Source organism: Salvelinus namaycush, chromosome 6 (assembly GCF_016432855.1).
Source record: "Salvelinus namaycush isolate Seneca chromosome 6, SaNama_1.0, whole genome shotgun sequence".
Taxonomy (NCBI): domain Eukaryota; kingdom Metazoa; phylum Chordata; class Actinopteri; order Salmoniformes; family Salmonidae; genus Salvelinus; species Salvelinus namaycush.
Window position 1 is genome coordinate 18,927,526 of NC_052312.1, and position 27,658 is coordinate 18,955,183.

The 27,658-nt window shown below is 41.5% G+C and overlaps 3 protein-coding genes across 4 annotated transcripts; 1 reads left to right on the plus strand and 2 right to left on the minus strand.

Moving 5' to 3' along the window:
• Positions 1-1,885: 1,885 nt before the first annotated feature.
• On the minus strand, positions 1,886-11,994 carry LOC120049260 (ubiquitin carboxyl-terminal hydrolase 13-like). Its single transcript, XM_038995507.1, has 11 exons — positions 11,902-11,994; positions 11,521-11,642; positions 11,332-11,428; positions 10,998-11,116; positions 10,778-10,848; positions 10,124-10,219; positions 9,544-9,672; positions 9,198-9,326; positions 3,338-3,363; positions 3,166-3,200; positions 1,886-3,068 (listed from the first exon to the last, which is right to left on the minus strand). Exons 2-11 carry the CDS (start codon positions 11,621-11,623, stop codon positions 2,266-2,268), a joined length of 1,608 nt encoding a protein of 535 aa, XP_038851435.1. The 5' UTR covers positions 11,624-11,642; positions 11,902-11,994; the 3' UTR covers positions 1,886-2,265.
• A 1,138-nt stretch (positions 11,995-13,132) lies between these two features.
• On the minus strand, positions 13,133-13,786 carry zgc:194655 (uncharacterized protein LOC794380 homolog). The gene is made up of 2 exons (XM_038995508.1): positions 13,599-13,786; positions 13,133-13,414 (listed from the first exon to the last, which is right to left on the minus strand). The coding sequence occupies exons 1-2, from the start codon at positions 13,741-13,743 to the stop codon at positions 13,278-13,280; spliced, it is 282 nt and encodes a 93-aa protein (XP_038851436.1). The 5' UTR covers positions 13,744-13,786; the 3' UTR covers positions 13,133-13,277.
• Positions 13,787-14,147: 361 nt separating this feature from the next.
• LOC120049262 (probable E3 ubiquitin-protein ligase ARI8) lies at positions 14,148-24,701 on the plus strand. Of its 2 annotated transcripts, none has more exons than XM_038995509.1 (4): positions 14,148-14,428; positions 15,210-15,310; positions 20,286-20,459; positions 23,925-24,701. In XM_038995509.1, the coding sequence occupies exons 1-4, from the start codon at positions 14,341-14,343 to the stop codon at positions 24,378-24,380; spliced, it is 819 nt and encodes a 272-aa protein (XP_038851437.1). In that variant the 5' UTR covers positions 14,148-14,340; the 3' UTR covers positions 24,381-24,701. The 2 variants fall into 2 exon arrangements, with proteins under 2 accessions (XP_038851437.1, XP_038851438.1); XM_038995510.1 differs by having other exon boundaries at positions 14,148-14,284.
• The last annotated feature ends 2,957 nt before the right edge of the window (positions 24,702-27,658 follow it).

Here is a 27,658-nt window from a genome sequence, read left to right on the forward strand (position 1 = left end):
ATATCTGCCAGCAATTTGTTGGATCCATTGAAACCCACAAACATATGTTCAGTTCTTTTGTTCAGTAGTGTGTATAGCAGTGGTTCTCAACCTTTTTTGGGGTACTGGAACCCCTGCATATTTTGAGGCAAGGCAGGCAAGGTTTTGAGTGGTCCTCAGGGACCTCCACCCCCTCTATATTATATGTAAAGTTACTGGAAACCTTGTGGTACTGAATACGTTCATTACACTTTTTTATTTCACGGACCCCTTTCAATTACACCAGGGACCCCTAGGGGTCCATGGACCCCTGTTTGAGAACCCCCGGTGTATAGTATGATATTTGTTCTTTTGTTTAGTCGTTTTCAGTTTTTAGTACATGACAGTACTCTTACTAATTATTTATTTAATGTTATTTTATTTAAAATTGCATACTTTGTGTGACAGACTTGTCCATAGCTGCTGTTTGAAGAGTTGAGACACTGACTGAAGGATATTTTGGTTGATTTATTTGGGTTATTCATTGAAGTAGTTATTTTACTTTTAGAACTGTACTTATTTGTATCTTTTTGTTCTTGTAAAACTATTGTAGTAGACTCAGGCCAGTGGAGACCAACTTTGTGATGGTTCTCAATGGAGATTATTTTAGACGAGATCACACCATGTTCATTGTATTTACGAAAACTGCACCCATACAGTGTACAGTACCATTGCCACCTACTGGCCTTTCTTGGTATTGCTGGTTGTAAGTACAAATACCTGCATACATACTGGACTGATAAGGAACACTGCTATAACTATTATTATTATTAGTATTATAATGATTTAAACATTTGAACAATTTGGGACAACCCTTCAGTTAACTACTGTACCTATCAATTATCCAGTAGTAGTGATTATGGTTCCTCAATATACATTTAACATATTACAACGTAGGCTATGTTACAGCACTACTTTTGGTGTCCCCCTCAGGAATTGCTCTTGAGAAAATGTCATGTAATTGTCCCCTCCAAAGTTGATATCAGATTTTCGCCCCTGACATGAACCCGATCGAACATCTCTGGAGAGACCTGAAAATAGCTGTGCAGCAACTCTCCCCATCCAACCTGACAGATCTTGAGAGGATCTGCAGAGAAGAATGGGAGAATTTCCCCAAATACATGTGTGCCAAGCTTGTTACATCATACCCAGGAAGACTCGAGGCTGTAATCGCTGCCAAATATGCTTCAACAACAAAACAAAATAAATAGATAAGGTTCTGAAAACGTGCGTAAATATGATATTTACGGTTTTTGTTTTTTTACATGTCGGTGCGCTGTGCGTGTTTTGTTTGTGTTCTTTTATTTATTAAATCACTCCCTGAACTTGCTTCCCGACTCTCAGCGTACATCGTTACAGGAGTAGTGCCTTTCCTCAGCCACAGTGTGTTACATGTGACACAACCGGCTGTGGACGGGAGTTCCATAGGACAGCGCACAATTGGCCTAGCGTCGTCCGGGTTAGAGGTGGGTTTGGCCGGGGGGGCTTTACTTATCCCCGGTCGCAAGTTGAACGGTGTTTCCTCCCACACATTGGTGCGGCTGGCTCCAGGTTAAGCTGACTGGTGTTAAAAAGTGCGGTTAGGCGGGTCATATTTCGGAGGATGCATGACTCCACCTTCGCCTTTCCCGAGCCCGTTGGGGCGTTGCAGCGATGAGACAAGTTCGTAATTGAAATTGGGAGCAAAAAAGGGGGTGAAGAAATTAAGTGTCTACTAAAATGTAAGAATAATATTTTGTGTTTTAAAATGTCAGACCGAGGATGATCTCTAAACCTCTAGTGAAGTATTTCAAGAATTAAAATGAGGACTAAGTTATTTTCGACATAAAAAGCATCTTTAATATACAGTACTTTGTAAACACTTGCACAAGAAAGTAATCTGAGTAAAGTGATGAACGATGTTGAACATAAAAGAGGCTAATAACAGGACTTCAGTTAAAGTTAGTTGTTAAACATACAGTATATAAAAAGATAAGACAGGGTTAAAGACAGAATTGTTCCCAAAATCAGAATATATTCCATATTCCATACATTCCTCTTTCAGTTTTCAAATTGGACCAAACAGAAACTTTCATTCCCTCCTCTCCTTCCCTGAAGATCCTCTTTCTTCTTTTCTTGTCTTTACCCAAAAGCTCCATCTCTTCTACACTTCTCTTTTCATTCTTCTTGCATCGTTATTTTTTATGTGTGTGTGTGTGTGTGTGTGAACTGTGGTATTTATTGACACATGGGGAGTCGGGACATAGTTTACTTCTTCTTAGACATACCAACGGTGCGACCACCGCGACCGATGGTCTTGGTGTGCTTGCCACGGACACCCCAGAAGCGCCTGAAACGACAGTGAGCCTTGTTCTTCTTCTGCCTCTCACGAACCTCTCTCAGCTTGTTGTCCTGAACGTTAGCAAGTACCTGGCTGTAATTGGCATCCTTTTCGTCCTTTTCCATCAAGAGTTCATTTAACTCTTGATGGATGTGAGAAGAATGTGATGAGATGGTCTCACACCTGTTTGTAGAGCTGGAAGACTCTCCGTACTTGGTCAGACTTGTCTTTGTCTCACCGAGATGCGTTTCTCCCTTTACCACGACACCCTCTCTGTCCTTATCTACCCTTCTCACTACAGTATCCTGTTCTATTCTCTCCACAACATTATCCTCTTCTTTCAATGATGAATACCTGATGGGCAAAATATAGTCATGATGAAACACACGGATTCTGCCTAATTTCCGACATATCTCTGGAGTCTGCTGTTTCTCTGTTATCAAAACCACATCATATCGTCTTGTTTCATCCACATCCTCTCTCCTGTGTGCAGCATCCTCCTTTCTTCTCTCTATCAAATCATCATCATCTCTTCCTGTATCTGCCTTTCCTACATTTTCCTTTCTTCTGACTGCAACATGTTGTCCATGTCCTTTATTTCCATCAACACCGTGATCATCATCTCCACTTGTCTTTATTTGAACATGCTCTCCAACCTCTGTAACCCCATCCTCTCGGAGTGAACCGTGAACTCGGTTGGTTCCATGGTTCTCACGATCTGAAGCATGTGCTTTGCGAGGGAAGGAAAATGAAAGACATCAGTGATACAGTTTCAAGGCAATTGATAAAAAGAGCACAGTTCGTAAATACTTCATAAATGAACTTACATTTCCTGTACACCAGTAGATAAGCACTCCAAGAACTAGAGAGAGAATAATTTGTTATCTTACGTATTTAATTACTAATTGGAATGCCTGTTAATGTTCTGGTTCATACATTTGGCGATAAACTTTGGATACATAACTGGAAACACAAACACACGTGAAAAGAAAAACGTACCTTTCAATCAGTGGAGCTGGTTGGAGCTGTAAGGGAGGAGGAGCAATGCGTCAACATTAAATAAATAGAATACATTTCCAATGGCCTTAGATAAGATTCTGACGGAGTAGCATGGTATTTGTGATGATTCCCCACCAAATATATGCAAAAATTAACTATAATCATATCTGTTCTTGAAGTGATAACCCTTGTCTGATTCACTCCAGCGGCGATTTTATCATGTCAATCTTGGTGGGCAAAACAACCAATTTGTTTAGATGCATGCCAGCGAAGCCACTACACAACTCTAAAAAATACATAAAATGCACTATAACGGTGACCACAAACTGTTAGGGTCTACATCAAGCTGTCCCAATAGTGGAGCTTATGGCTGACTTGCTTAAATAAATATGGTTTCTTCTGACTCCTTGTGGATTTGTGTAACTGGATAAGAACCGCATTCTCCTTCAATAATAATGAATGTCAACATGAGTTTAGACTTTTGAACCATGCACCAACATGCACATTTGTGGCCTGCTGGAGGTCATTTTGCAGGGCTCTGGCAGTGCACCTCCTTGCACAAAGGCGGAGGTAGCGGTCCTGCTGCTGGGTTGTTGCCCTCCTACGGCCTCCTCCACGTCTCCTGATGTACTGGCCTGTCTCCTGGTAGCGCCTCCATGCTCTGGACACTACGCTGACAGACACAGCAAACCTTTTTGCCACAGCTCGCATTGATGTGCCATCCTGGATGAACTGCACTACCTGAGCCACTTGTGTGGGTTGTAGACTCCGTCTCATGCTACCACTAGAGTGAAAGCACCGCCAGCATTCAAAAGTGACCAAAACATCAGCCAGGAAGCATAGGAACTGAGAAGTGGTCTGTGGTCACCACCTGCAGAACCATTCCTTTATTGGGGGTGTCTTGCTAATTGCCTATAATTTCCACCTTTTGTCTATTCCATTTGCACAACAGCATGTGAAATTTATTGTCAATCAGTGTTGCTTCCTAAGTGGACAGTTTGATTTCACAGAAGTGTGATTGACTTGGAGTTACATTGTAACGTTCGTCTTGTGGTGATTGAACGGACCAAGGCGCAGCGGGTGATGAATACATACTGAATTTATTTAACAGACGAAACACTGACAAAACACTAGAACAAACTACAAAACAATAAACGAAGGCAACAGACCTGAAACAAACGAACTTACATATAGACGAAGAACGCACAAACAGGAACAGACTACCTAAAATGAACGAACAAACGAAACAGTCCCATGTGGTATACACAGACACAGGAACAATCACCCACAAACAAACAGTGAGAACAACCTACCTTAATATGGCTCTCAATCAGAGGAAACGACACACACCTGCCTCTAATTGAGAACCATACCAGGCAAACCATTAACCCAACATAGAAAACACATAACATAGACTACCCACCCCAACTCACGCCCTGACCAATTAAACACATACAAAACAACAGAAAACAGGTCAGGAACGTGACAGAACCCCCCCCCTCAAGGTGCGAACTCCGGGCGCACCCCTAAAACTCAAGGGGAGGGTCTGGGTGGGCATCTGTCCGCGGTGGCGGCTCCGGCGGTGGACGAGGACACCACTCCACTACTGTCTTTGTCCCCCTCCTTAGCGTCCTTTGAGTGGCGACCCTCGCCCCCGACCATGGTCCAGGAACCTTCACCAACGCCCCTCTAAAATAGAGGAGACAACTCAGGACAGAGAGGTAGCTCAGGACAAAGAGGTAGCTCAGGACAAAGAGGTAGCTCAGGACAGAGGGACAACTCAGGACGAATGGCAGCTCCGGACTGAATGGCAGCTCCGGACTGAATGGCAGCTCCGGACTGAATGGCAGCTCCGGACTGAATGGCAGCTCCGGACTGAATGGCCGCTCCGGACTGAATGGCCGCTCCGGACTGAATGGCCGCTCCGGACTGAATGGCAGCTCATGACTGTAGGGCAGCTCATGACTGTAGGGCAGCTCATGACTGGAGGGCAGCTCATGACTGGAGGGCAGCTCATGACTGGAGGGCAGCTCATGACTGGAGGGCAGCTCATGACTATAGGGCAGCTCATGACTGTAGGGCAGCTCATGACTGTAGGGCAGCTCTGGCAGCTCCTGACTGGCTGGCGGCTCTGGCAGCTCCTGACTGGCTGGCGGCTCTGGCAGCTCCTGACTGGCTGGCGGCTCTGGCAGCTCCTGACTGGCTGGCGGCTCTGGCAGCTCCTGACTGGCTGGCGGCTCTGGCAGCTCCTGACTGGCTGGCGGCTCTGGCAGCTCCTGACTGACGGACGGCTCTAGCGGCTCCTGACTGACGGACGGCTCTAATGGCTCGGGACAGACGGGCGGCTCTAATGGCTCGTGGCAGACGGATGGCTCAGATGGCGCTAGGCAGACAGATGGCTCAGACGGCGCTGGGCAGACGGATGGCTCAGATGGCGCTGGGCAGACGGATGGCTCAGACGGCGCTGAGCAGACGGATGGCTCAGACGGCGCTGGGCAGACAGGCAGCTCAGACGGCGCTGGACAGACGAGCAGTGCAGGCGGCGTTGAGCAGACGAGCAGTGCAGGCAGTTCAGACGGCACTGGGCAGGCAGGCAGCTCAGACGGCGCTGGACAGACGAGCAGTGCAGGCGGCGTTGGGCAGACGGACGACTCTGACCCGCTGAGGCGCACAGTAGGCCTGGTGCGTGGTGCCGGAACTGGTGGTACCGGACTGGAGACACGCACCTCAAGGCTAGTGCGGGGAGCAGGAACAGGGCACACTGGACTCTCGATGCGCACTATAGGCCTGGTGCGTGGTACCGGCACTGGTGGTACCGGGCTGAGGGCACGCACCTCAGGGCGAGTGCGGGGAGAAGGAACAGTGCGTACAGGGCTCTGAGGACGCACAGGAGGCTTGGTGCGTGGTGCCGGAACTGGAGGCACTGGGCTGGAGACACGCACCACAGGGAGAGTGCGTGGAGGAGGAACAGGGCTCTGGAGACGCACTGGAAGCCTGGTGCGTGGTGTAGGCACTGGTGGTACTGGGCTGGGGCCACGCACCATAAGGCGAGTGCGGGGTGCTGGAACTGGAGGTACTGGGCTGGGGCGGGAAGGTGGCGCCGGATATACCGGACCATGCAGGCGTACTGGCTCCCTTGAGCACTGAGCGTGCCCAACCTTACCTGGTTGAATGCTCCCCGTAGCCCGTCCAATGCGGGGAGGTGGAATAACCCGCACTGGGCTGTGTAGGCGAACCGGGGACACCATGCGTAAGGCTGGTGCCATGTACACCGGCCCGAGGAGACGTACTGGAGGCCAGATATGTAGAGCCGGCTTCATGGCACTTGGCTCAATGCTCAATCTAGCCTGGCTAGTGCGGGGAGGTGGAATAACCCGCACCGGGCTATGAACACGTACAGGAGACACCATGCGCTCTACTGCGTAACACGGTGTCTGCCCGTACTCTCGCTCTCCACGGTAAGCATGGGAAGTGGGCGCAGGTTTCCTACCTGCCCTCGCCACACTACCCTTTAGCCCCCCCCCAAGAAATTTTTGGGTGAGCCTCTCGGGCTTCCAGCCGCTCTGCCTTGCTAGCGCCTCATAATGCCGCCTCTCCGCTTTAGATGCCTCCAGCTCCGCTTTTGGGCGGCGACACTCCTCTGGCTCTGCCCAGGGTCCTTCTCCGTCCAGAATCTCCTCCCATGTCCATTCCTCCTTGAACCACTGCTGCTGTCGCTGTTGCCCGTTAACCCGCTGCTTGATCCGGGTTTGGTGGGTGATTCTGTAACGTTCGTCTTGTGGTGATTGAACGGACCAAGGCGCAGCGGGTGATGAATACATACTGAATTTATTTAACAGACGAAACACTGACAAAACACTAGAACAAACTACAAAACAATAAACGAAGGCAACAGACCTGAAACAAACGAACTTACATATAGACGAAGAACGCACAAACAGGAACAGACTACCTAAAATGAACGAACAAACGAAACAGTCCCATGTGGTATACACAGACACAGGAACAATCACCCACAAACAAACAGTGAGAACAACCTACCTTAATATGGCTCTCAATCAGAGGAAACGACACACACCTGCCTCTAATTGAGAACCATACCAGGCAAACCATTAACCCAACATAGAAAACACATAACATAGACTACCCACCCCAACTCACGCCCTGACCAATTAAACACATACAAAACAACAGAAAACAGGTCAGGAACGTGACATACATTGTGTTGTTTAAGTGTTCCATTTATTTTTTTGAGCAGTGTATAATATACTGTTGTTGGGTCTGTAACTTACAGACCCAACAACATTATATACTATCCCCTCCTCGTGGAGAAAAGCACCTGAGCTAATTATAACACACAAAGTAAGCAAAACAATTAAATGCATAATTCTAACATTGCCTAAAATTATGAATAAGATACTGAGATAGACCTAATGTAACCAATATAACAATGCAGATGTACAAACTATGGCGTATAGAACGATAAGTGGTTATTAAGAGGCAAGCCGTAATTTCGATTAAGTCATGAGCGAGCTGAGATGGATGTAGTTTATATGCCGCCTATTCGTTCAGCACTTTTGAAATGGACTGCGACATAATTCAGAACATGGGCCGTTCTTACAGTATTCTCCCTGTACACCAAGTCCCAACAGTAGGCTAAATTAACGGGGGCACATAAGAAGACAATTAAAACTCTTACAATGGGGGCACGTAAGCAGACAATGAAAGCTGTTACAATATCCGATGATGACATTTCTCTAAAACAGGCCATAGGCTACATGTGCACCACTAAGGCAGAACAGTTGTACAAACAGGCCCTGCAGTGCTGCCTCACAATTGCCACACAATTTAATGCATGCTATAATTCTGGCAAGCACATACCTATTCTCCTGTTGTTGGTTGTGAAGGTTGATAGCTCATCTATATGCGGTGTCAAGCTGAGCCACAACGTTTGATTTCCCCAGCAACCCGAGTTTAACAGCATTGTCTATATGTGATGCACAATTCTCATGTTTTGAGAGAGACAGATGTTTTAAATCCTTGAACCCAGACTTGGACCACATACCCTCCCCACTGAATAGCAGGCAGGGGAGGTAAAATAGGGATTGCTTTGAGATGCCAAACCATTCATTGTTGAATTCACGATTTCCGACTTGTTGTGAAATGTTTATGTCCAAAGACGTTTTATCCTTAATTTCTCTTCAAATGACAAGGATTGAAAAGGATGTGCCAGTAGATTGTCAACGTGATTCATAATGATGACTGCTTGTCAATCTTGCGAGCTAAGATTTTGAAAATATGATGTTGACATATTCAGTCTAATCAAAGCTACGGAAGATAAAACATGATTTGACGTCCTTTTATCAGTGGCCAATGACCTTGAGCCTTCTTGGATGGGCAGTTCTTATGTAACTCTATGGCAGCACCCAAGGGGCTTGACTTTTCTAGCTCTCCCTGTAGAATTTGCAGTGACATAGTGTCCCCTTGAGTGACAGAACACTGAGCCAATCACGGCACAACTAGAGAACATTACCAACCCCTACACTCCGTATTTTCCGCTGGCTGCCCCACCACCACAGAAATCACTGAGCTAGGCAGAAACACCTGCATTTTGGAGCTGCCTTCCTCAAGAAAGAAAAAAATAGACCATGTTTGTATGCGGCTTTATTAACTCAACGATTTTTTGTTTTTACATTGTTTGCAAACTGACATCTGACACGTATTAATGCCACCTGCCCTGAACACGAGTCGCCACTGATTCACTCACAGACCCAAATAAAATGGCAAATACAATTTATGATATTAGAAAAATGATGGTATAGGCTGTATTGAATTAAATAAATAAAATAATCTTGCATACCTTTGTGACATGTGAGTCATTGAACTCATACCAGTTGTGATCTTCAAAGGATTTGATCTTAGCAGTGTAGTGTCCACCTCTAAGACTTCCGAAATGGTCCACAATCGCATAGAGTTCATATTCACATTTCTGTTCAGATAAATCAGAAGACATGCCATTAACTGAACTACAGATGTAAAAACAGACATCACTAAATATGTTATTTTTCTGATGGGCAATAAAGTGAAGGCGATATACAGTACGACATAATGATCTGTTTAATTTAGTATAGCTACATTGCGAAGCCCTAAATGTAGACTTGCATGAGAACAAAACCTGTTGAATAAAGGTTTTGTAAGTAGTCTACCTCTGTCTGTAGTGTGTGAGGCACATCCACGCAGCAGTTGATTTTGACATATGACATGCTGTAGTAGTCAAATTCAAACCGCTTGAGGAGCAGAGTAAGAATTTCTGGGTGATATTCCATCTTGCATTCCTATAGGTGACAGAGGGAGGCATTGTAATACAATACCTTCTACAGTGAAAAGCTTGATATCCATTTTTGAGAGGCTTCTGGTACAATAACTACAGCTGCACTAAGCAGAAATGCTCTGCCATTTCCTGGTTGCTGAAATGTTTATAGTTCGCCTAATTTCAGTTTATGTGTCAAAATAAGCACGTATAGCGTAGAGAATAATTGTACCATCTAAACTGCTGTGAAATACTGTATCTTTTCCATAACCAAAAATATTGTATTTTCAGCTGTTTGAAGCTGGTGTACACAACTGAAAGTAAAAGACACGAAAACTAAACTTAAGAACGGGAAGCATATTAATAGCGCACAGAACTACCGCTTCTTAGATATGCTTTCAATGAGAATGACATATATATATATAATTCTCTTTCATTTGCTATACTAAATGAGAATTCTAAATATCACTACTCACAATGGTTGCATCTGATTTCTTTTCACATTCATCGCAGTACATTTGGTTTTCCCCATTGACAGTTGAAGACTTGAAGAACTCCTTAAAGCCATCTTTCTGAAAACACAGAAACACAAAATGTTATCTTCCTCCAACATACTGATATATTTGCCTGAATTAGTTTTTATTGTCATATTATATCAACTTATAATATTAACTACAATACCATGATCATGAAAACTGAGACAAATAGTAGAGTAAGCCTACACACATGCCAAATTACGACATAATACATTCCCACTGGACGATTATGCTAGTATTGAAAAACAATAATATAGGCTATGGCATTTAAAGTGTTAGTTAGCCCTGTCATGATCATATGATATTTGCCATCATAAAACAATGTTTTTTGCTTCAGGTTAAGATATATTTTTCCTACCACACTGTAGGTGTTGTAAGAGCCAGAGGGATCTTCTATTGAGAGGGGCAGTGTCCAAAATGGACCAAATCCATCACTCATCACATGTTTTCCTAAACAGGTAGTAATGTGCCTCAATTGTCCTTTGAAGATCTGGAGACAAACTCTTGTCAGTCTTGTCATATCATAACTTATAAACATTGCATGGTTAGCTATCAGGTTTTGTCCAAGATGAGGTAAGTAATGCAGTAGCCTACCTTTGACACTTCAGGATTGACCATGCCTAAAATCTTCTCAAAATACTCAGCCGCATCACATTGCTTGTATACTGGGGGGGTGGGGGAACAATGAAGGGTCTTCTACTACAAATAACTACAAATACAATACTTAATACTACATAACATCACAAGCTGTACATCTAACAAAGTTGCTGAATTTTTAAATGTATTATTTAGCAGCTATGAAAGCTCAACTCACCATCATCAATGCCTAGTATTGATGAGATGCCCTTTGTGTTAGTTTCAATTTCACGTAAAGTTGTAAACAACTTTCTCAGCTGAAGATCAACAGTGTCTTCTTCTTGAGGAGGCCTATCACTGTAAAAAAAAAAAAAGATGACTGATTTTGTTAAGATATACAGTATACGAGATGTTTAGTACTATTCTCAGTGTACTGTGTAATGATAATGTTTCAATAGTAGAGACATGAGACATGTATTTAGTTAGATACATGGCTCTGGTATGACTCAATCCATTTCTAATACTTTCACGGAGATACAGTATCATTGGCACACAGAGTAAGAATGAAAAACCTTTCCACAGCCTCTCTGAAGTCCTTAGTCATGAAGAGGACCTGCAGCACACTGTTCAAATAACACGTTGCCCCTTGATTATACAGGCCATGGTGTTCTAAAAGGAATAGATTTATCAATTAGTGCATAAATCATAAGATACAGATACAGCTGCATTGTGTTGTACTGTACAAGCAGTAAATCACATACCTGGTCCTGGAGTGGGAAGTATGCTTTTGAGCCTCGGTAGTGTCTTGTTGAAATGTTCAGCTCCATTGTTTACAGTAGTTTTCACAGTCCAAATAAACGCCATAGAACACCCACTTAATGACCTGGAAATGTAAGATTTGATCAAAATGAATTGCTCTTCAGGTTATATGGAATTCACATACTCAAGATTTCCAACATCAGAATGGTTCCACTTGCATTGATAGGCTAATGAAAGAATACAATGGGATTATCAAATCAAATGCAATATTTCTATTTGTCAGTTGAGTTATCCAAAAGTGTTTCTAGTTTGTTTAGTCAATAGAGCAATACAAGAAAATCGAATGTAGGCTAGACTATACATATTATTCAATCCAAATTTACTGATTTATTCGTGTATTCTTGTAGCCGAAAAGCGTCCCTTCGAGTTGTCACCTCTAAGGAAAAACAACGACGATGAACCAGCTTCACTTTCGATTTCGGCTATTCCTGTCAGTATCACACCGCTCCAATAGAACAAATATGAACGCCTTTTTTAAATGTTCCTTTTTAGCAAAGTTGTCTTTGTGAAGGCACACTCAGAAAATAATTAAACGTTGAATTGTTTTCCAATCACATCAAACGAAACTCTACATTTTTGGACTTAATTTAAGATATATAGGCTTGGCTCTATGATTCTTGAAGAATATAACTTTAAATGCATGAGTTGATCAGATAATACAATGTTTTAATCCTATATTGAATTATTATAGTAAGGTTTCAGGCGGCCCCCTAGTATTTCTAATCACACTTGGACACACTGACACCTTTATGTTTCTGCATTAATTCTCTGCATGGACGAAAATAAATGAATAAATAGTCAACCAAAATATTTAAATATGGATACTGTAACTGTTATTTTTCCAAATGAATGAGTCAGAGAGAGAGTTCAGAATTGGGAGAACATTAATTTATTGTTGAATATTGTTGTTGTTGAAGACTTCCATACAGTAAAGTCACAGATAAAAGATAAAGTCACAGAATTGAGAAGTTCTGGTACAGGTTCAGAGAATAAACCAAATGCTTTCTGGCCACATTTTGTTTATATTTTGTTTAACTCTTAAGGACAGGGGGTGCTGTTTTCACTTTTGGGGAAAATCGTATCCAATTTAAACGGCCTCGTACTCAATTCTTGCTCGTACAATATGCATATTATTATTAATATTGGATAGAAAACACTCTCTAGTTTCTGAAACCGTTCTAATTATTTCTCTAAGTGAAACAGAACTCTTTTTACAGCCCATTTCCTATCCGGAAGTGAGATTTCCAAAAGCGAGGTCTCTCTTCAAGAGCTTGTCTATAAAAGGGCATGTCACTTATGACTGTAGAAACACGTCATACACCTTCCCCTGGGTGTCATGCGGAAGTGAGAGCAGAAATGACTTGATTATCTCGTTCAGGGATTGAATACAACCTCTTGGAGTGAGAGGTCCGCCATTTATTTATTTTCGAGGGCGCGAAGTTGGACCTGGAATCGCCTCCTGGAAAACCGTCGTTATAGGTGAATATGATCTCCGGCTTCGATTTTATTTGATACATGTCACAATATCATCCTAAAGTATGTTTTTTCAATATAGTTTAAAAAAAGAGCCCATACATTTATCAACATCAGTTCCTTCGTGTGCTTTGGCAATGAGATTGGCAGTGAGATTAATATCACAAGACTACAGTATTAAAAAGACACCAAAATGCAGACAAAGATTCTCTCTTCTGTCCATTCGTCAATGTCTCCATCCCCCAGGCACCCTCATCACTAGCTGAATGACAGACTGGTTCTGGATCCCATATGAGGAGAGCACGGATGAGTCCTCCAGCTGCTTGTTTGTGAAGATCAGTCGCAGGGTCTCCAGATTGTCCCCTAAAAAGGTCCGATGTTTTAGTCAATACAGTTGACAACTAATAGAATTTCCTTAATCACTGCTCAACCATTGCCCCGCAATTAAATAAAATACTTAATTTAGTTAATCATCGAATTACATTTAATGAAACTCTCATAATGAGTGATGATTAATGATTCCACTGTGGAATGAATATCTCTCTACCTGAGTTCCCCGGGAGTCTTTCAGAAATTTTATTTTTCAGTTGCAGTACTATCGTACTGTTCATTTGTTCTTCCGTATTGCTCACGTCTATTACCATTTTCTCCCCTCTGAATCCAATCACTGTGACCTGGTAGATCTTTCCCATGGTTCCGAATATGTGCGTGAGCTGCTCAGGTGTCCGAGTTATTCTGTCAATTGGTGTAACTGTTTGTATGTGAGAGAATGAGGAAGGCAAAACGCTCCTCCTCAGAAGCAATAACAATTTGTCTACCTTATCACATGACATATAATAAACAGACCTAACTTTTGAGTACAGAAATTAAACTGAAAGTAGGTACAATGACTTGGGATCTCAGGGGAATACCATCACACTCAAATAAATGAACAATAAACAAGTTTGACTCAATACATTTGGTGACTGAGATCCTCCAGCTGATACAGGTTTATCTGCATTACAACGCTGCAATTGAAAATGTTATGAGAACATCCTCAAGTGAATGCAGTCAACATAATTTGCCGTATATCACGTGTCTTCTTGAAACTTGAAAGTGAAAGCTTCTGATGTTGAATAACAAGTCCAAGGGATATACAAGGGTTTAGGAACATTTTATCCCGCGAACGCGGTCCCAGCACAACATTCAAGGGAGAGCACACCTGCCTCTGGTGGTCATATCATCGTCCCACAGGTGAGTGTGAAGAAGTAGGATTACTGTACAAGACAGTGAAGATAGAGAGCAACACGATGACAACCCAACAGCAGGAGGAAGAAAAGCGATATGACCCCGAAGACACCACGCTCAAGTTCGTCAACAGACAGGACGATTTAGATCGTAAGCAATCCATTTAATCAATAAACCAACATTATCCAGGTAAAATAAAATGAGAAAAATGTGGTATTCATTATTACTTAGCCCCAACTAGTCAATGTCCTCTTCGTTCCTGGAGGAACATAGTCAGTGGTGTAATGTGCGTAGGTAAAAATACTTTAAAGTACTACTTAAGTAGTTTGTGGTATCTGTACTTTACTTGACTATATTTTTTTACATATTTTACTTTTACTCCACTACATTCTTAAAGATAATGTACTTTTTACTCCATACGTTTTCCCTGACACCCAGAAGTAGCTACTCTTTGCATTTTGAATGCTTAGCAGGACAGGATAATGGTCCAATTCACGCACTTATGAAGATAACATCCCTGGTCATCCCCACTGCCTCTGATCTGGCGGACTCACTAGCTTCTGATCTGGCGGACTCACTAAACACAAATGTTTCGTTTGTAAATTATGTCTGAGTGTTGGCGTGTGCCACAAGTAAATCGTGCCATCTGGTTTGCTTAATATAAGTAATTTGAAATTATTTATACTTTAACGTTTGATACTTAAGTATATTTGAGCAATTACATTTACTTTTGATACTTAAGTATATTTAAAACCAAATACTTTTTGACTTTTACTCAAGTTGTATTTTACTGGGTGACTCACTTTTACTCAAGTCATTTTCTATTAAGGTATCTTTACTTTTACTCAAGTATGACAATTGGGTACTTTTTCTACCACTGAACATGTTTTCCAGAGTTTTCAATTATTACATTTCCTCGTTTTGTTCTCAGCCTTAGATGATGACACTGAGACTCTGAAGGCAGAGATGTCTTGTGGTCATGCGGTAACCCCGGAGTCGCTGACCGGATGGTGTCGCAGCCTACTGGACCAGGTAGGCCTACTCGCTATTCCTTAAAGGGGCAATCTGCATTTGAAATAATAACAAAGCAGGCACCCTGCACTGTTTTGGTAAAAAGCTGAGGGTTTGGGCTGGAGAAATGTAACCTCTCTCAAATTCATAAACAGAGCTATGGATGCAAGGACTGACCATGATATCAGAATTATAGTTTTAACCATGTTCTGAGGCTGTACAGTGTTTATTTACATTTACTTTGTTTACAAACAGAGTAAAACAAGCGTAAATTTGGGGTTCTGATGGAGTATGGCTAATGATGTGTATAAACCCTGGATGGCTGACAGGGGGGACTGTGTTGAAGCCACCTTGCAGCCATCTTGGTACTCCTCCTCAATTGTAAAAAAAAATATTTAGGAAACTATAGAAATGCATTTATTATTGTTTACATTTGTTTTTGACACATTTATTTTATTACAGACACCTTAATGCATACTGTTAAATTATATTATGTGAGCTTAACAAAAAAAAAGAACAAATATATAAGAACATTTTGCTTAAAGTATATATTTTTGGTACTAATGTTACTGAAAAAAAATACTTATATACATGTAATTTGTCCTACGGTATTTAAATGAAATGCTGTAGGATTCCATTAATTCCTATGGAGGACTGCTCCTACTTGGGAGTGGCAATATGCCCAACCGGTGGCTTCAAAGCCTCTCAATGGCCCAAGCATAGCATCAGCATTGGGTATGACAGTTGAACTAAGCTCATATACTGAGTGTACAAAACATTAGGAACACCTTCCTAATATTGAGTTGTACCCCCTTTTCCCTCAGAGCAGCCTCAATTATTTGAGGCATGGACTCTACAAGGTGTCAAAAGTGTTCCACAGGGATGCTGGCCCATGTTGACTCCAATGCTTCCCATGGTTGTGTAAAGTTGGTTGGATGTCCTTTGGGTGGTGGACTATTCTTGATACATACGGGAAACGATTAAGCATGAAAAACCCAGCAGCATTGCAGTTCTTGACACAAACCAGGATGCCTGGCACCTACTACCATACCTTGTTCAAAGGCACTTAAATCTTTTGTCTTGGCACACATACACAATCTCAAGGCTTAAAAATCTGTATTTAACCTGTCACCTCCCCTTCATCTACACTGATTAAAGAGGATTTAATAAGTGACTTCAATAAGGGATCATAGCTTTCACCTGGATTCATCTGGTCAGTCTATGAGTATGGTTACATACACACAATAATGTGATTATTATGGATAGTCAGATTGATATAATAGTTAGATTACAACGTTTACATGCTTTGCAAGAAGAACGGTTTCCCTAATAATCCTGTTTACAAAGACACATCATAAATCGAGCTGCCTGATGGCACTTTTACATGCTGACCAGACCGGACACGTCGCGTGCGCGAGCGTCGCAAAATAAATTTAGAAACCCATGTTATTCAATTATTGCACCCACACTGCTTGCGCGCGCCAACGAGCGTCTGCGACACCAAGGGCTAAAATAGATGTCGTTCCTATTTCTGACGCAGATCGCGCTGCAAGTCCTGCCTCTCCCATCTCCTCATTGGTTTATAGAAGCAGGTATCCACGTGCCATCTCCTTATTGGTTTATAGAAGCAGGTACCCACGTGCCATCTCCTCATTGGTTATACCTACGTGGGTGATAGAAAGACGAAAACTGTTTTGCCGGTAGTCGTGGTAATACAATGAAAGTTTAGATGCGATCACCATATCATTTAAACAATGAAAAAGCCTGGAAGGAGGAGAGATGACTAGAAACGATTCGGTTGGCCGTTTTATATGTGGATTAATTGTCGGAGTAGAGATCCTTGTCCATTTCAGGTAAAATAACAACTCAATGTTTATATCCCAGGACAAATTAGCTAGCAACAGCAAGCTAGCTAAACAGGACAAATTAACGTTAGCTAGCAAGTGCAAGCTAATTAGCTAAAATACCATACATGTTTAATGCTTTTCGACCTGTCCCCAAATTAATGTCATTGGTTCAGAGTTTGTTTTGATATTTTAACCTGCGTGTCGTGATTGCGTTTGGTGTGGGGGGGCAAAATTAATTTATGCACGATAACGCACAATAGTGCACGCGTGTAGCCGGTTTGGGCAAGGTGTAATAAACGCAGAAAATCAGCAATCACATAAACATTCTATCACAGCTACCATGTTATTTTTGGGAAGCATATTTGATTCTGAGTTCGAACATATAAAGTTTGTATGTGAAAACTACTTCTAAGACACACATACATTCAGTTGTTCTGAATTCCCTTTACTCGCACTAAAGTGGGAGGCTTGCTCGGCTGGCACTACCACATGCGCAGATCAAATACACCGCTGGTATGCCAATTAAGGTGTTCGAGTGTCCTAATCATTCGAGAGCTTTTGGTTTCATTCATTTATTGCCACTTGAGCCCACCGGTGTAACTGCTAAACTGCTTGCTAACTGTACACTGTACTACATGATTGTAGCATGTTTACTAACGCGTTAGTTCTAGTAGCTATGTTGACTTGACGTTAGCTAATATGGTGACAACAATGTAGGCTGTGTGTAGCGGTTAGCGGTTATGATATGAAGGTTTAGCTTGGAAAGTTTTTTTTGCCTGGTCACAGACCATGTGTTGTGCACTGAAGTCCACAAGTGAAGGGAAAGGTGAGAGGTGGAGAGTGCGTAGGTGCAAGAAGGAATTATACAACGAGCAAAATGATCATGCTGTTTGTATATGGTTACTATGAAAGTGAACTGTGTTTGCTTGTGATCAGGGATGTATTCACTCTGCCGATTCTGTTGAAAAACATTTCTTAAATGGAAGCAAACGGAACGAAACAGGGATAAACATACCTGAATTTGTCCAATAGAAACTCTAATTTGCAACTTTTGGACTAATGATTACACCCTAGATCAGCTAGATGCAGGCAAAATTGTGTATTGAATATGTCAATAGCCCAATTTGCACGGGACTAGTATTACTATAGAACTTAGGTTATGTAATTACCTCAGTATGTCCGTTTTACCAAGATTCGGATGGGATTAGTTTTACTAAACTGCCCCTGAAATAATTTTTTATTTTGACAAAATTGACCGTTATGACGGAAGCCTGGAGGCTCTTCTAGGCGTGAAGGTATTTCAAGTGTCTAGGGATAGCCTAATATTGGCCTAATGGCATTCATTTGAGAAAGTCAAAATAAAATTGCATATCAATAAGAATCATGAACTGTAATCTATGCAGACATTTATTTAACTGACATATTTCGCAATTTATCAATTCATTGGCACAATATTGTCCACTTCATTTTTTAAAAGAGAAGTACGGCACTAGGAAAGTTGATATGTAGCAAAACAGATCATTCATCTGTAGGCTACGTGCATAGCACTTTGTTTTAAGCATCAATTTGGTCCCATGTTCCTACCCCAACTGGGTGCAGCACCTGTTAAACTCTGTAATATCCCTCAAAACACAGGGATGACTGACATGGCAGATTCAGATGGGACTAAAATTACAAATGTGGTAATTTGTGCTCGTAAACATAATTACATTACCTGAGCTCCCCCAGTAAAAGTTATCCCGTCCGAAACTGGGCTAATGTCAAATTTCTCTCGACCTGACACCTATGTTGTAAACTTTCATTCAATTGGCTAGGTTGTAGCAACCTCATGCTGGGTATAGGGAACATTCTGAGTATCAGGTAGTAGCCTTAACCTGTCGATGTAACATTGAGCTGGGTGAATGGAATATAAATGACAGTCATCCAATATGCTGTAATATAAATAATTCCATGCTCATAAAACATTTTATCATCCCCCCTCATCTTAAACGGCACCGACCGCCACTTCTGTGCATGTAAACGTACTCTATGTCATGGAAATAGCATGTGTCCTTAATGTTTTGGATACTCAGTATATATTAGGCCAAACCTACTACAGTGAATTTAGGCGACCACCACCTGTGCAATGCATAAATACTTTTGTCTGATGCACGTTTTGTGCTAATTAATTGAAGTTGAACATTCTCATTTTTGGAAATGGAAGTTCACTTTCTCACTCATAAACGCATACCAAGTGCAAGTGCGCTGCCCAGCAGTTCACATCAGCAAGATGTGGGGCCTTTTCAATAGGTGGGACGTCTGACATGGATAGGTAAAATAATGATTATTATCACATTTCCTCAATTTAAATATTAGACCTATGGAGACACCTATACATTTGGCAACCAAGCATGAGTGATCATTGTAGCCTTTTATTGTCTAGACATGATGTTAAAATATCTTCACGCCTAGAATAAAAACCACCAGGTTTCCATCATAGACTCAATTGAATAAAAAAAAAAGAATTACAGGGGGCAGTTTGGAAAAATGAATCCCATGCAAATCTTCCTCTGGAATAAGGCACATGTTTGGAAAATAATTACATAACCAACGTCTTTAGTAATACTATAGCTGTCTCTCTCCCCCCCTTCAAACTTTCCATGTCAGGGCCCCGTTGCATAAAACATCTTAATTTTCTACAATCAAGACAAGATAGCCAAATTGCTTCAGAACATAATAAACCATGTTTCATGTAGTTACCTTTTGCCTCAACTTGTTCATATTACTTTCTAGTACGTCAAGCTAGCTTACAAAGTAGCTACAGCTAACTAGCCAGCTAGCTTTGTAGCCATGAATTGTGCACCTTCCATTGTTTAGATAAGTAGCTACTTAAGATAAGTAGCATAAGTGTCCTTATGACCTCATAGTGTGGAAATATAATAATAAAAAATACATGCACTGCCCCTTTAAGAATCAGTGGGTATATAGGGCCTATCATTTATCATAAATTAATATTAAATAGGTTGACATAGAGCCAAACTATACCATATTAATCGAAGAAATTATATATTTTAATATGAATTACATCATGCATATTAAATATATTGCACTATTTTGATATCCAATGTCCATCCATTGTCCTTGAAAACTTTTCTTCTTTGTCCTCCCAGAGTCAGTTCAAGTTTTTGTGCCCTGCACTTGAGGATGGCACCTTTGTGAAGTGTGGTGCTAAGTGGTCTTACCAGGAGGTACGTAGGCTGGCTGTTCTGACCACTGAGGAGATGGAGCACTTTGAGAAGACCATGGCAGCTTTGGCTGCTGCCAAATACTGTGAATACAAATCAGTGAGTGCATGTCTCATTGTTCAAATTCTTTGCAAGGTTGTTTTTTACTACTGTATAGAATATTATTATTATTTTATTTATTAAACCTATATTTTATCAGGGAGTCATACTGAGACCAAGGTCTCCTTTGCAGATGAGCCCTGAATTACATAAATTACAGAAAATACACACAACAATATAAATACAAAATGCAAGCAGAAAGAAAGAAACACATTCATCAGTAATAAGGTCCTCAATCAGCTTTCTGAATTAACCTAGAGCAGGCCTGGGCAATTCTTTTCCATGGAGGGCCACATTAGAATATATTTTTGCCATTGCAGGCCAGAATCATATTACAGGATTATACATCATGTGTATGACTGTGTTGACAGATATATCTACGGTAAACTACATCCAGATATGCTACTTATTTTACTTTTTTTAACATGCACAGAAATAAACCACCTCCATGTTCTCCTTTTGGTAGGTATTTTCATTATTAAACATGCAATGAATTACACTGAGTGAAAAGTACACTGTGCATTCAGCACCACGGACAGAACTTGTTAACGGGTATGCACAGAAACACTAGAAAGAGAGAAAGCTCAACATTACATTTAAACAACTCAAGTGTGAGGAGTGACATCTCTGATGGGCATTGACTAGAGCAGTGAAGTCAAGTATAGTTTCTGACATCGCTATGCGCAGGATTGCTGAGAGATGAGAGTCAGTAAGAGATGGTCTGTGCCTTGACTTGCTATATTTCATCACTGAAAATGTCTGTTCACATATATAGGTTGACCCAAACAGTACAAACATCATCTGAGCATGACTCCTAATCTTTGGAAAGTTTTGTTCATCGAGAGATGCATAGAACCTCATCAGTGACATTCTTTTGAATATTTCTCCAATCACTGCACCAGATTGAAGATCGATAAGCTCTAGTTACAGGTCAGTGGGAGCGTTATCCACATTGAAGGTGAAAGGAGATGAAACCAACAGCATGTCATTTTCCAACACTTTTGAAATCCTCTAAATGACGAGAAAACTCACCGTTCAAAGCACGCACCAGCGATGTATACCTTCTCCCGCTTGTCATCTGATTAGGAACAGACTAGTAGGGTCGGAAAGTCTGTGAGATTGTTGGCTTCTACTTGACGGGTCAGGAGGAGTAATTTTCCCTTGAAGGATTTGACAAGGCTGTACATCTGATGTGCAAAAAGGCCCTTCCCTTGTAATTTGGAATTCAGTTCATTCGTGAGGGTCATGATGTCCACGGTGAAGGCAAAATCAGCCAACCATTCTTTATCTTGCAGTTGAGGGAAATCCACATATTTTCCTTTCATTTTCCAAAACTCAGCAATCTCTGACTTCAGGTTCTACACCATTTTAAAGCACCTTCCTCAAACTCAGCCATCTCACGTTTGTGTGGTAGGGGAGATCTGCATGACCCGACTCTGTCTCTTCCAACAGTGAGACAAACAACCTGTGGTTTAAAAAAAATTCTCTAATTAAGTTTACCACTTTAGTGACTGTATCCACAACATGGCTCATTTTCAGAACACATTTACAGAGCACCTCCTGATGAATAATGCAATGCAGGAAAATAATTTTCTGATCTGGGTTCAGCTCAGCTACTTGATCTCGTATCCTTTTCAAAAAGCCAATGTTTTTTCCTGTCAAGTTTGGGCACCCATCAGTGGTCACACTGGATAACTTTTAAAAACTCAGTCCCAGCTTTGCCACACACTTATTAAAACCTCCTACTTCCCTGTGTTTGTGCTCTTCATTGACTGCACTGAAGCAAGCTCCTCTGTCATTTCAAAGTGTGGGGTTATGCCTCTTAAGAATATCAACAAATGCGCCGTGTCACGTGCATCACTGCTCTCATCCAAGGCCAAGGAGAAGTAGGTGAAATCCTTCACCTCGTCTTTCAACTGTTGCTCCATATTCTCTGCGATGTCCTCAACACGCCGTGTCACAGTTCGTCTTGACAGGGAAACATTTTTCAAACAGCTCTTTCTCGTCGAGTCAATTAAACATTCTTTAATGAATTCGCCCACAGCGAATGGCTTGATATGTTTAGCAATTTTGTGGGACAGTACATAGCTTGCTCTCGCAATTCCGTTGTTTTCTGAATGCAGTTTTGTGAAAAGTCCTTGCTGCTTTTGCAACTGAGAAAGCAACTCTTTCAATGCACTTGCATTCTTCTCAGAAGACATATTCTTGTATTTCTCTGCATGCTTCATCTGGAAGTGTCGGGACAAGTTGTAGTCTTTCAAGACAGCGATGCTCTCTTTGCACACTTAGCACACAGCTTTCCCTGATACCTAAATAAATAAATATTTCGCTGTCCACTCTTGCTGGAACACCCTACATTCATTGTCTACCTTCCTTTTCTTTGAAATCTTTGAGAAACACATTTTTGCACAATTTCTAGCTAGCTACTATTTGTAACTGTGACTGTCTGTCCTCGTGCAGTTGTTATTTATACGTGCCTTCAAAATAAATGTCCCACAAGCGGTGGAAGTTAAATCATTACACAAAGGATAGTATTCATTGGGCTTTTAATTTGAAAAACAAATACATTTTTCCAAACTTTACTATCGCAAATTCTTTATGTGATCTGAGCGTGATTCCACGGGCGGTATTGAAACAGGTCGCGGGCCGCATACGGCCCCCAGGCCGGCCTTTGTCCAGGCCTGCCCTGGAGGCACCAAAACATAAAATGTAAGAACATTTAGAAAATTGTTCCACTAATAAGGTGCAAGAAAACAACTAAAGGCTGATTGACCTAACTCAGTTGAGACCAAAGGAATTTACAACATTAACCATCCCTGAGACCGGGTGTGGTAACTGTATGTCTAAAGTTTAGTAAAGATGTTAGGTACATTGGGACTTTTTGTAAATCAACGTGACATCAGAGGGCCAACAAATTTTCTGGTAATGAATGCAGCCCGTGTAACGGATGTGAAATGGCTAGCTAGTTAGCGGGTACGCGCTAATAGCGTTTCAATCAGTTACGTCACTTGCTCTGAAACCTAGAAGTAGTGTTGCCCCTTGCTCTGCAAGGGCCGCGGCTTTTGTTGAGCGATGGGTAACGACGGTTCGTGGGTGTCAGTTGTTGATGTGTGCAGAGGGTCCCTGGTTCGCGCCCGTGTCGGGGCGAGGGGACGGTCTAAAGTAATACTGTTACACCCGTAATAAAGCGCAGTGCACTGTGATAAACTGCATCTAACGGCTTTAATGAAGTGTCAGTAATAATAAGGCATAATATACATACAACTACAGAGCTATAAACAGGTGGGTGGGGACAGATCACCTCTTAACTACAGTACATAGCTTTGGTCAGACATTCTTTACTGTGTTATCCAAAACGAGTAATTACACATGTTTTATTCAGTTATATCATTATGAATCTCTGCATGCAGACAATAATAGGGATTTACTAATCTCCCCCTCTTGCCCTACCCTCTTTTATAACAGTGCCCTGTCTGCGAAACCTTTGTAGAGAGAAAGGACCGCACCAACCTCAGTGTCCTCTGCACAGTGTGCACTGCAGACAAAGGTCAGAGGTATGAGTTCTGCTGGCAGTGTCTGAAGCAGTGGAAAGGTCCCGGGCCACGCTCTAACCGCTGTGACAACGATGGCTGTGTCAACCACGACCTGGAAGTCCTGAAGAACTGCGAAACCACGTCTCTCCCTCAGGTGGCAGGTGTCACCGACTGCCCCTCCATTCGCGCCTGTCCCACCTGTGGCCAACGGGTGGAACACGACAAGACTGGTTGTAAAAATATTCTCTGTCCAAGGTGCAATAAAGAGTTCTGCTTTGTGTGCCTTAAGCTCACACCTGAGTGCTTGGAGACCAGCTCATATTTCACAGCCTGCACTGAGGGCGTGGCTCCTCGGCAGACCTCTATACCCACCTGGAATAGAAACTGAAAAATAAGATACGTCTTATTCACTGCATATTGTAACCTCTGCTTACATTGTCTCCAACAGAACACGTAGGTAGAAATCTTGCTCCACATACACATTTCTTCTTCATATATTGTACAATGAGAGTTTGTGTGCAGTGCTTCATGTGAAGCATAATGTTTTCTTTTACCATCTTATATTAAAATCTTAGATATTATACAAAGCAAGTTTCATAGTGTGTAGACTCAGTGCTTTATGTTAATTATGATTTCTATATCATCTTATCATTATTATCATGTTGCTTATGTGCATCATCATGTAATCTAATAAACTACTGACAAAAGTAACAAACTTCATCTGTTTGTTATTGATGTTTTTGTACTCCATAACAACAATGGAAATCAAACTGACGTCTTCATTTCGGGACACAGATCTATGAGATCAGAATAATAAAAGAAATTGCTTATACCAGTAGCAAACATCTACCCAATAATACAGCATTTTACTGGTAAAACAAACCCTTCATCTCAAAAGTCCCTTTATACTGAGCCTGTGCAGATCTTAACTGATATCTTATCAAACATTCCATTATATGTAAAAGGACTAGGCTAACACATAATGCATGAAAGATGAGCTTTTAAGCATCAGTAACATGTAGCTTTCAATATACAGTAAATCTAAGTGGTATAGAAGTGGAGAAATGCTTTGTTTTAAAACAGTGACAGTAATAACTGTGTTCATTTTGTGCCACTAAACAATGCTTGACAATGCAACAAAAATGCAACAACATTAATAAAATATTAGAATACGAACAAATTCAAGGACATTGTAATATCAAAGGGTAAATTCATGGACATAAATGTGCATGGACGAATATTTAAAAGATGTATACTCTTCTGAGACAAATATCAAGAACAGTCTGACAGTGAGATCTGTAGGCTATACACTGGATAGGTTATCAGACATGCAGGGACAGACAGTGTAGTGCAGGGGTACTCAACTACTAATTGAGAAGGTCCAGTGACACAAATTTCCTAGGCGGCAAAGATATCATCCTTTATCTGCGCTGTGGTACAGCATAGTAACAAACATAGTCGTCTACGACTTAGGAAACATGTTATACTAAATTTCCGTGACGCAACATCTACCCATCTGAAGATCTGTTTTGCTTCTCCTGACAACTTTCTCACATTTGTGACCAAGAAGGGGTTCTGGATGAGCAGCAGCAGTTCTCTTCCAACAGTGAAGTCATCAAAGCGTGCCTTGAAGTTATCCACAATTGGCCCAGCGTTGTTCGGTTTAGGGGAGGGTTTGGCCTGCAGGGATGTTCTTGTCCCATCACGCTCTAGCGACTCCTGTGGCAGACCGGGCGCAATGCACGCTGACACGGTAGGCAGGTGTACGATGTTTTAAAAAGACAACTTAACGTCTATACTGATACACCATACTAGGTACGTAAATACACTTCAATCATTAGAATATTTTTGTACACTCTAGAAAACAACATATACTTAGTTTTACACATATTCAATAATAATTGAAGGTCAATACATTTTTTCTGCAAAATAATGAAAGCATACTGTTGTTCAGATAGAGCATGATCAGCGGGGCGGGCGATAGAGTCCACAACTGTATCGTCTGCATACAGGTACAGGTAAAACTTCACTATTATTATATTTATATATTTCTGACAAAACAATATTATTAATGTATACAATATAGTTGTTTATTAGACATTTTAACATATAACACAATATCTAGGTACTAAAAAAATGTATATGCAACAAATGAACAACAATTTAGACCCCCCTCGGGTTATGATGTACAGTTGAAGTCGGACGTTTACATACACTTAGGTTGGAGTTATTAAAACTTGTTTTTCAACAACTCCACAAATTTCTTAATAACAAACTATTGTTTGGGCAAGTCGGTTAGGACATCTACTTTGTGCATGACACAAGTATATTTTTGAAATAATTGTTTACAGACAGATTATTTCACTTATAATTCATTGTAGCACAATTCCAGTGGGTCAGAAGTTTACATACACTAAGTTGACTGTGCCTTTAAACCTGCTTGTAAAACTCCAGAAAATTATGTCATGGTTTTAGAAGCTTCTGATAGGCTAATTGACATAATTTGAGTCAACTGGAGGTATACCTGTGGATGTATTTCAAGGCCTAACTTCAAACTCAGTGCCTCTTTGCTTGACATCATGGGAAAATCAAAAGAAATCAGACAAGACCTCAGAAAATTGTAGACCTCCACAAGTCTGGTTCATCCTTGGAAGAAATTTCCAAACACCTGAAGGTACCACGTTCATCTGTACAAACAATAGTACGCAAGTATAAACACCATGGGACCACGCAGCCGTCATATCGCTCAGGAAGGAGACGCGTTCTGTCTCCTAGAGATGAACCTACTTTGGTGTGAAAAGTGCAAATCAATCCCAGAACAACAGCAAAGGACCTTGTGAAGATGCTGGAGGAAACAGGTACAAAAGTATCTATATCCACAGTAAAACAAGTCCTATATAGACATAACCTGAAAGGCCGCTCAGCAAGGAAGAAGCCACTGCTCCAAAACCGCCATAAAAATGCCAGACTACGGTTTGCAACTGCACATGGGGACAAAGATTGTACTTTTTGGAGAAATGTCCTCTGGTCTGATGAAACTAAAATAGAACTGTTTGGCCATAATGACCATCGTTATGTTTGGAGGACAAAGGGGGAGGCTTGCAAGCTGAAGAACACCATCCCATCCGTGAAGCACGGGGGTGGCAGCATCATGTTGTAGGGGTGCTTTGCTGCAGGAGGGACTGGTGCACTTCACCAGTAGATGGCATTCACCAAATAGATGGCATAATGAAGAGGGGAAATTATGTGGATATATTGAAGCAACATCTCAAAACATCAGTCAGGAAGTTAAAGCTTGATCGCAAATGGGTCTTCCAAATGGACAATGACCCCAAGCATACTTCCAAAGTTGTGGCAAAATGGCTTAAAGACAACAAAGTCAAGGTATTGGAGTGGCCATCACAAAGCCCTGACCTCAATCCTATAGAAAATGTTTGGTCAGGTCTGAAAAAGCGTGTGTGAGCAAGGAGGCCTATAAACCTGACTCAGTTACACCAGCTCTGTCAGGAGGAATGGGCCAAAATTCACCCAATTTATTGTGGGAAGCTTGTGGAAGGCTACCAGAAACGTTTGACCCAAGTTTAACAATTTAAAGGCAATGCTACCAAATACTAATTGAGTGTATGTAAACTTCTGACCCACTGGGAAAGTGATGAAAGAAATTAA

Coding starts and splice junctions, on each gene's coding strand:
- LOC120049260 (XM_038995507.1), bottom strand. CDS start 11,623: ATGGCGTTTATTTGGACTGTGAAAACTACTGTAAACAATGGAGCTGAA. Junction 9,673..10,123: donor AGAAATCAGATGCAACCATT/GTGAGTAGTGAT, acceptor TGTCACCTATAG/GAATGCAAGATGGAATATCA. Junction 3,364..9,197: donor ATGACTCACATGTCACAAAG/GTATGCAAGATT, acceptor CCTCCCTTACAG/CTCCAACCAGCTCCACTGAT.
- zgc:194655 (XM_038995508.1), bottom strand. CDS start 13,743: ATGGGAAAGATCTACCAGGTCACAGTGATTGGATTCAGAGGGGAGAAA. Junction 13,415..13,598: donor AAGACTCCCGGGGAACTCAG/GTAGAGAGATAT, acceptor GGACCTTTTTAG/GGGACAATCTGGAGACCCTG.
- LOC120049262 (XM_038995509.1), top strand. CDS start 14,341: ATGACAACCCAACAGCAGGAGGAAGAAAAGCGATATGACCCCGAAGAC. Junction 14,429..15,209: donor CAGACAGGACGATTTAGATC/GTAAGCAATCCA, acceptor TTTTGTTCTCAG/CCTTAGATGATGACACTGAG. Junction 20,460..23,924: donor AATACTGTGAATACAAATCA/GTGAGTGCATGT, acceptor CTTTTATAACAG/TGCCCTGTCTGCGAAACCTT.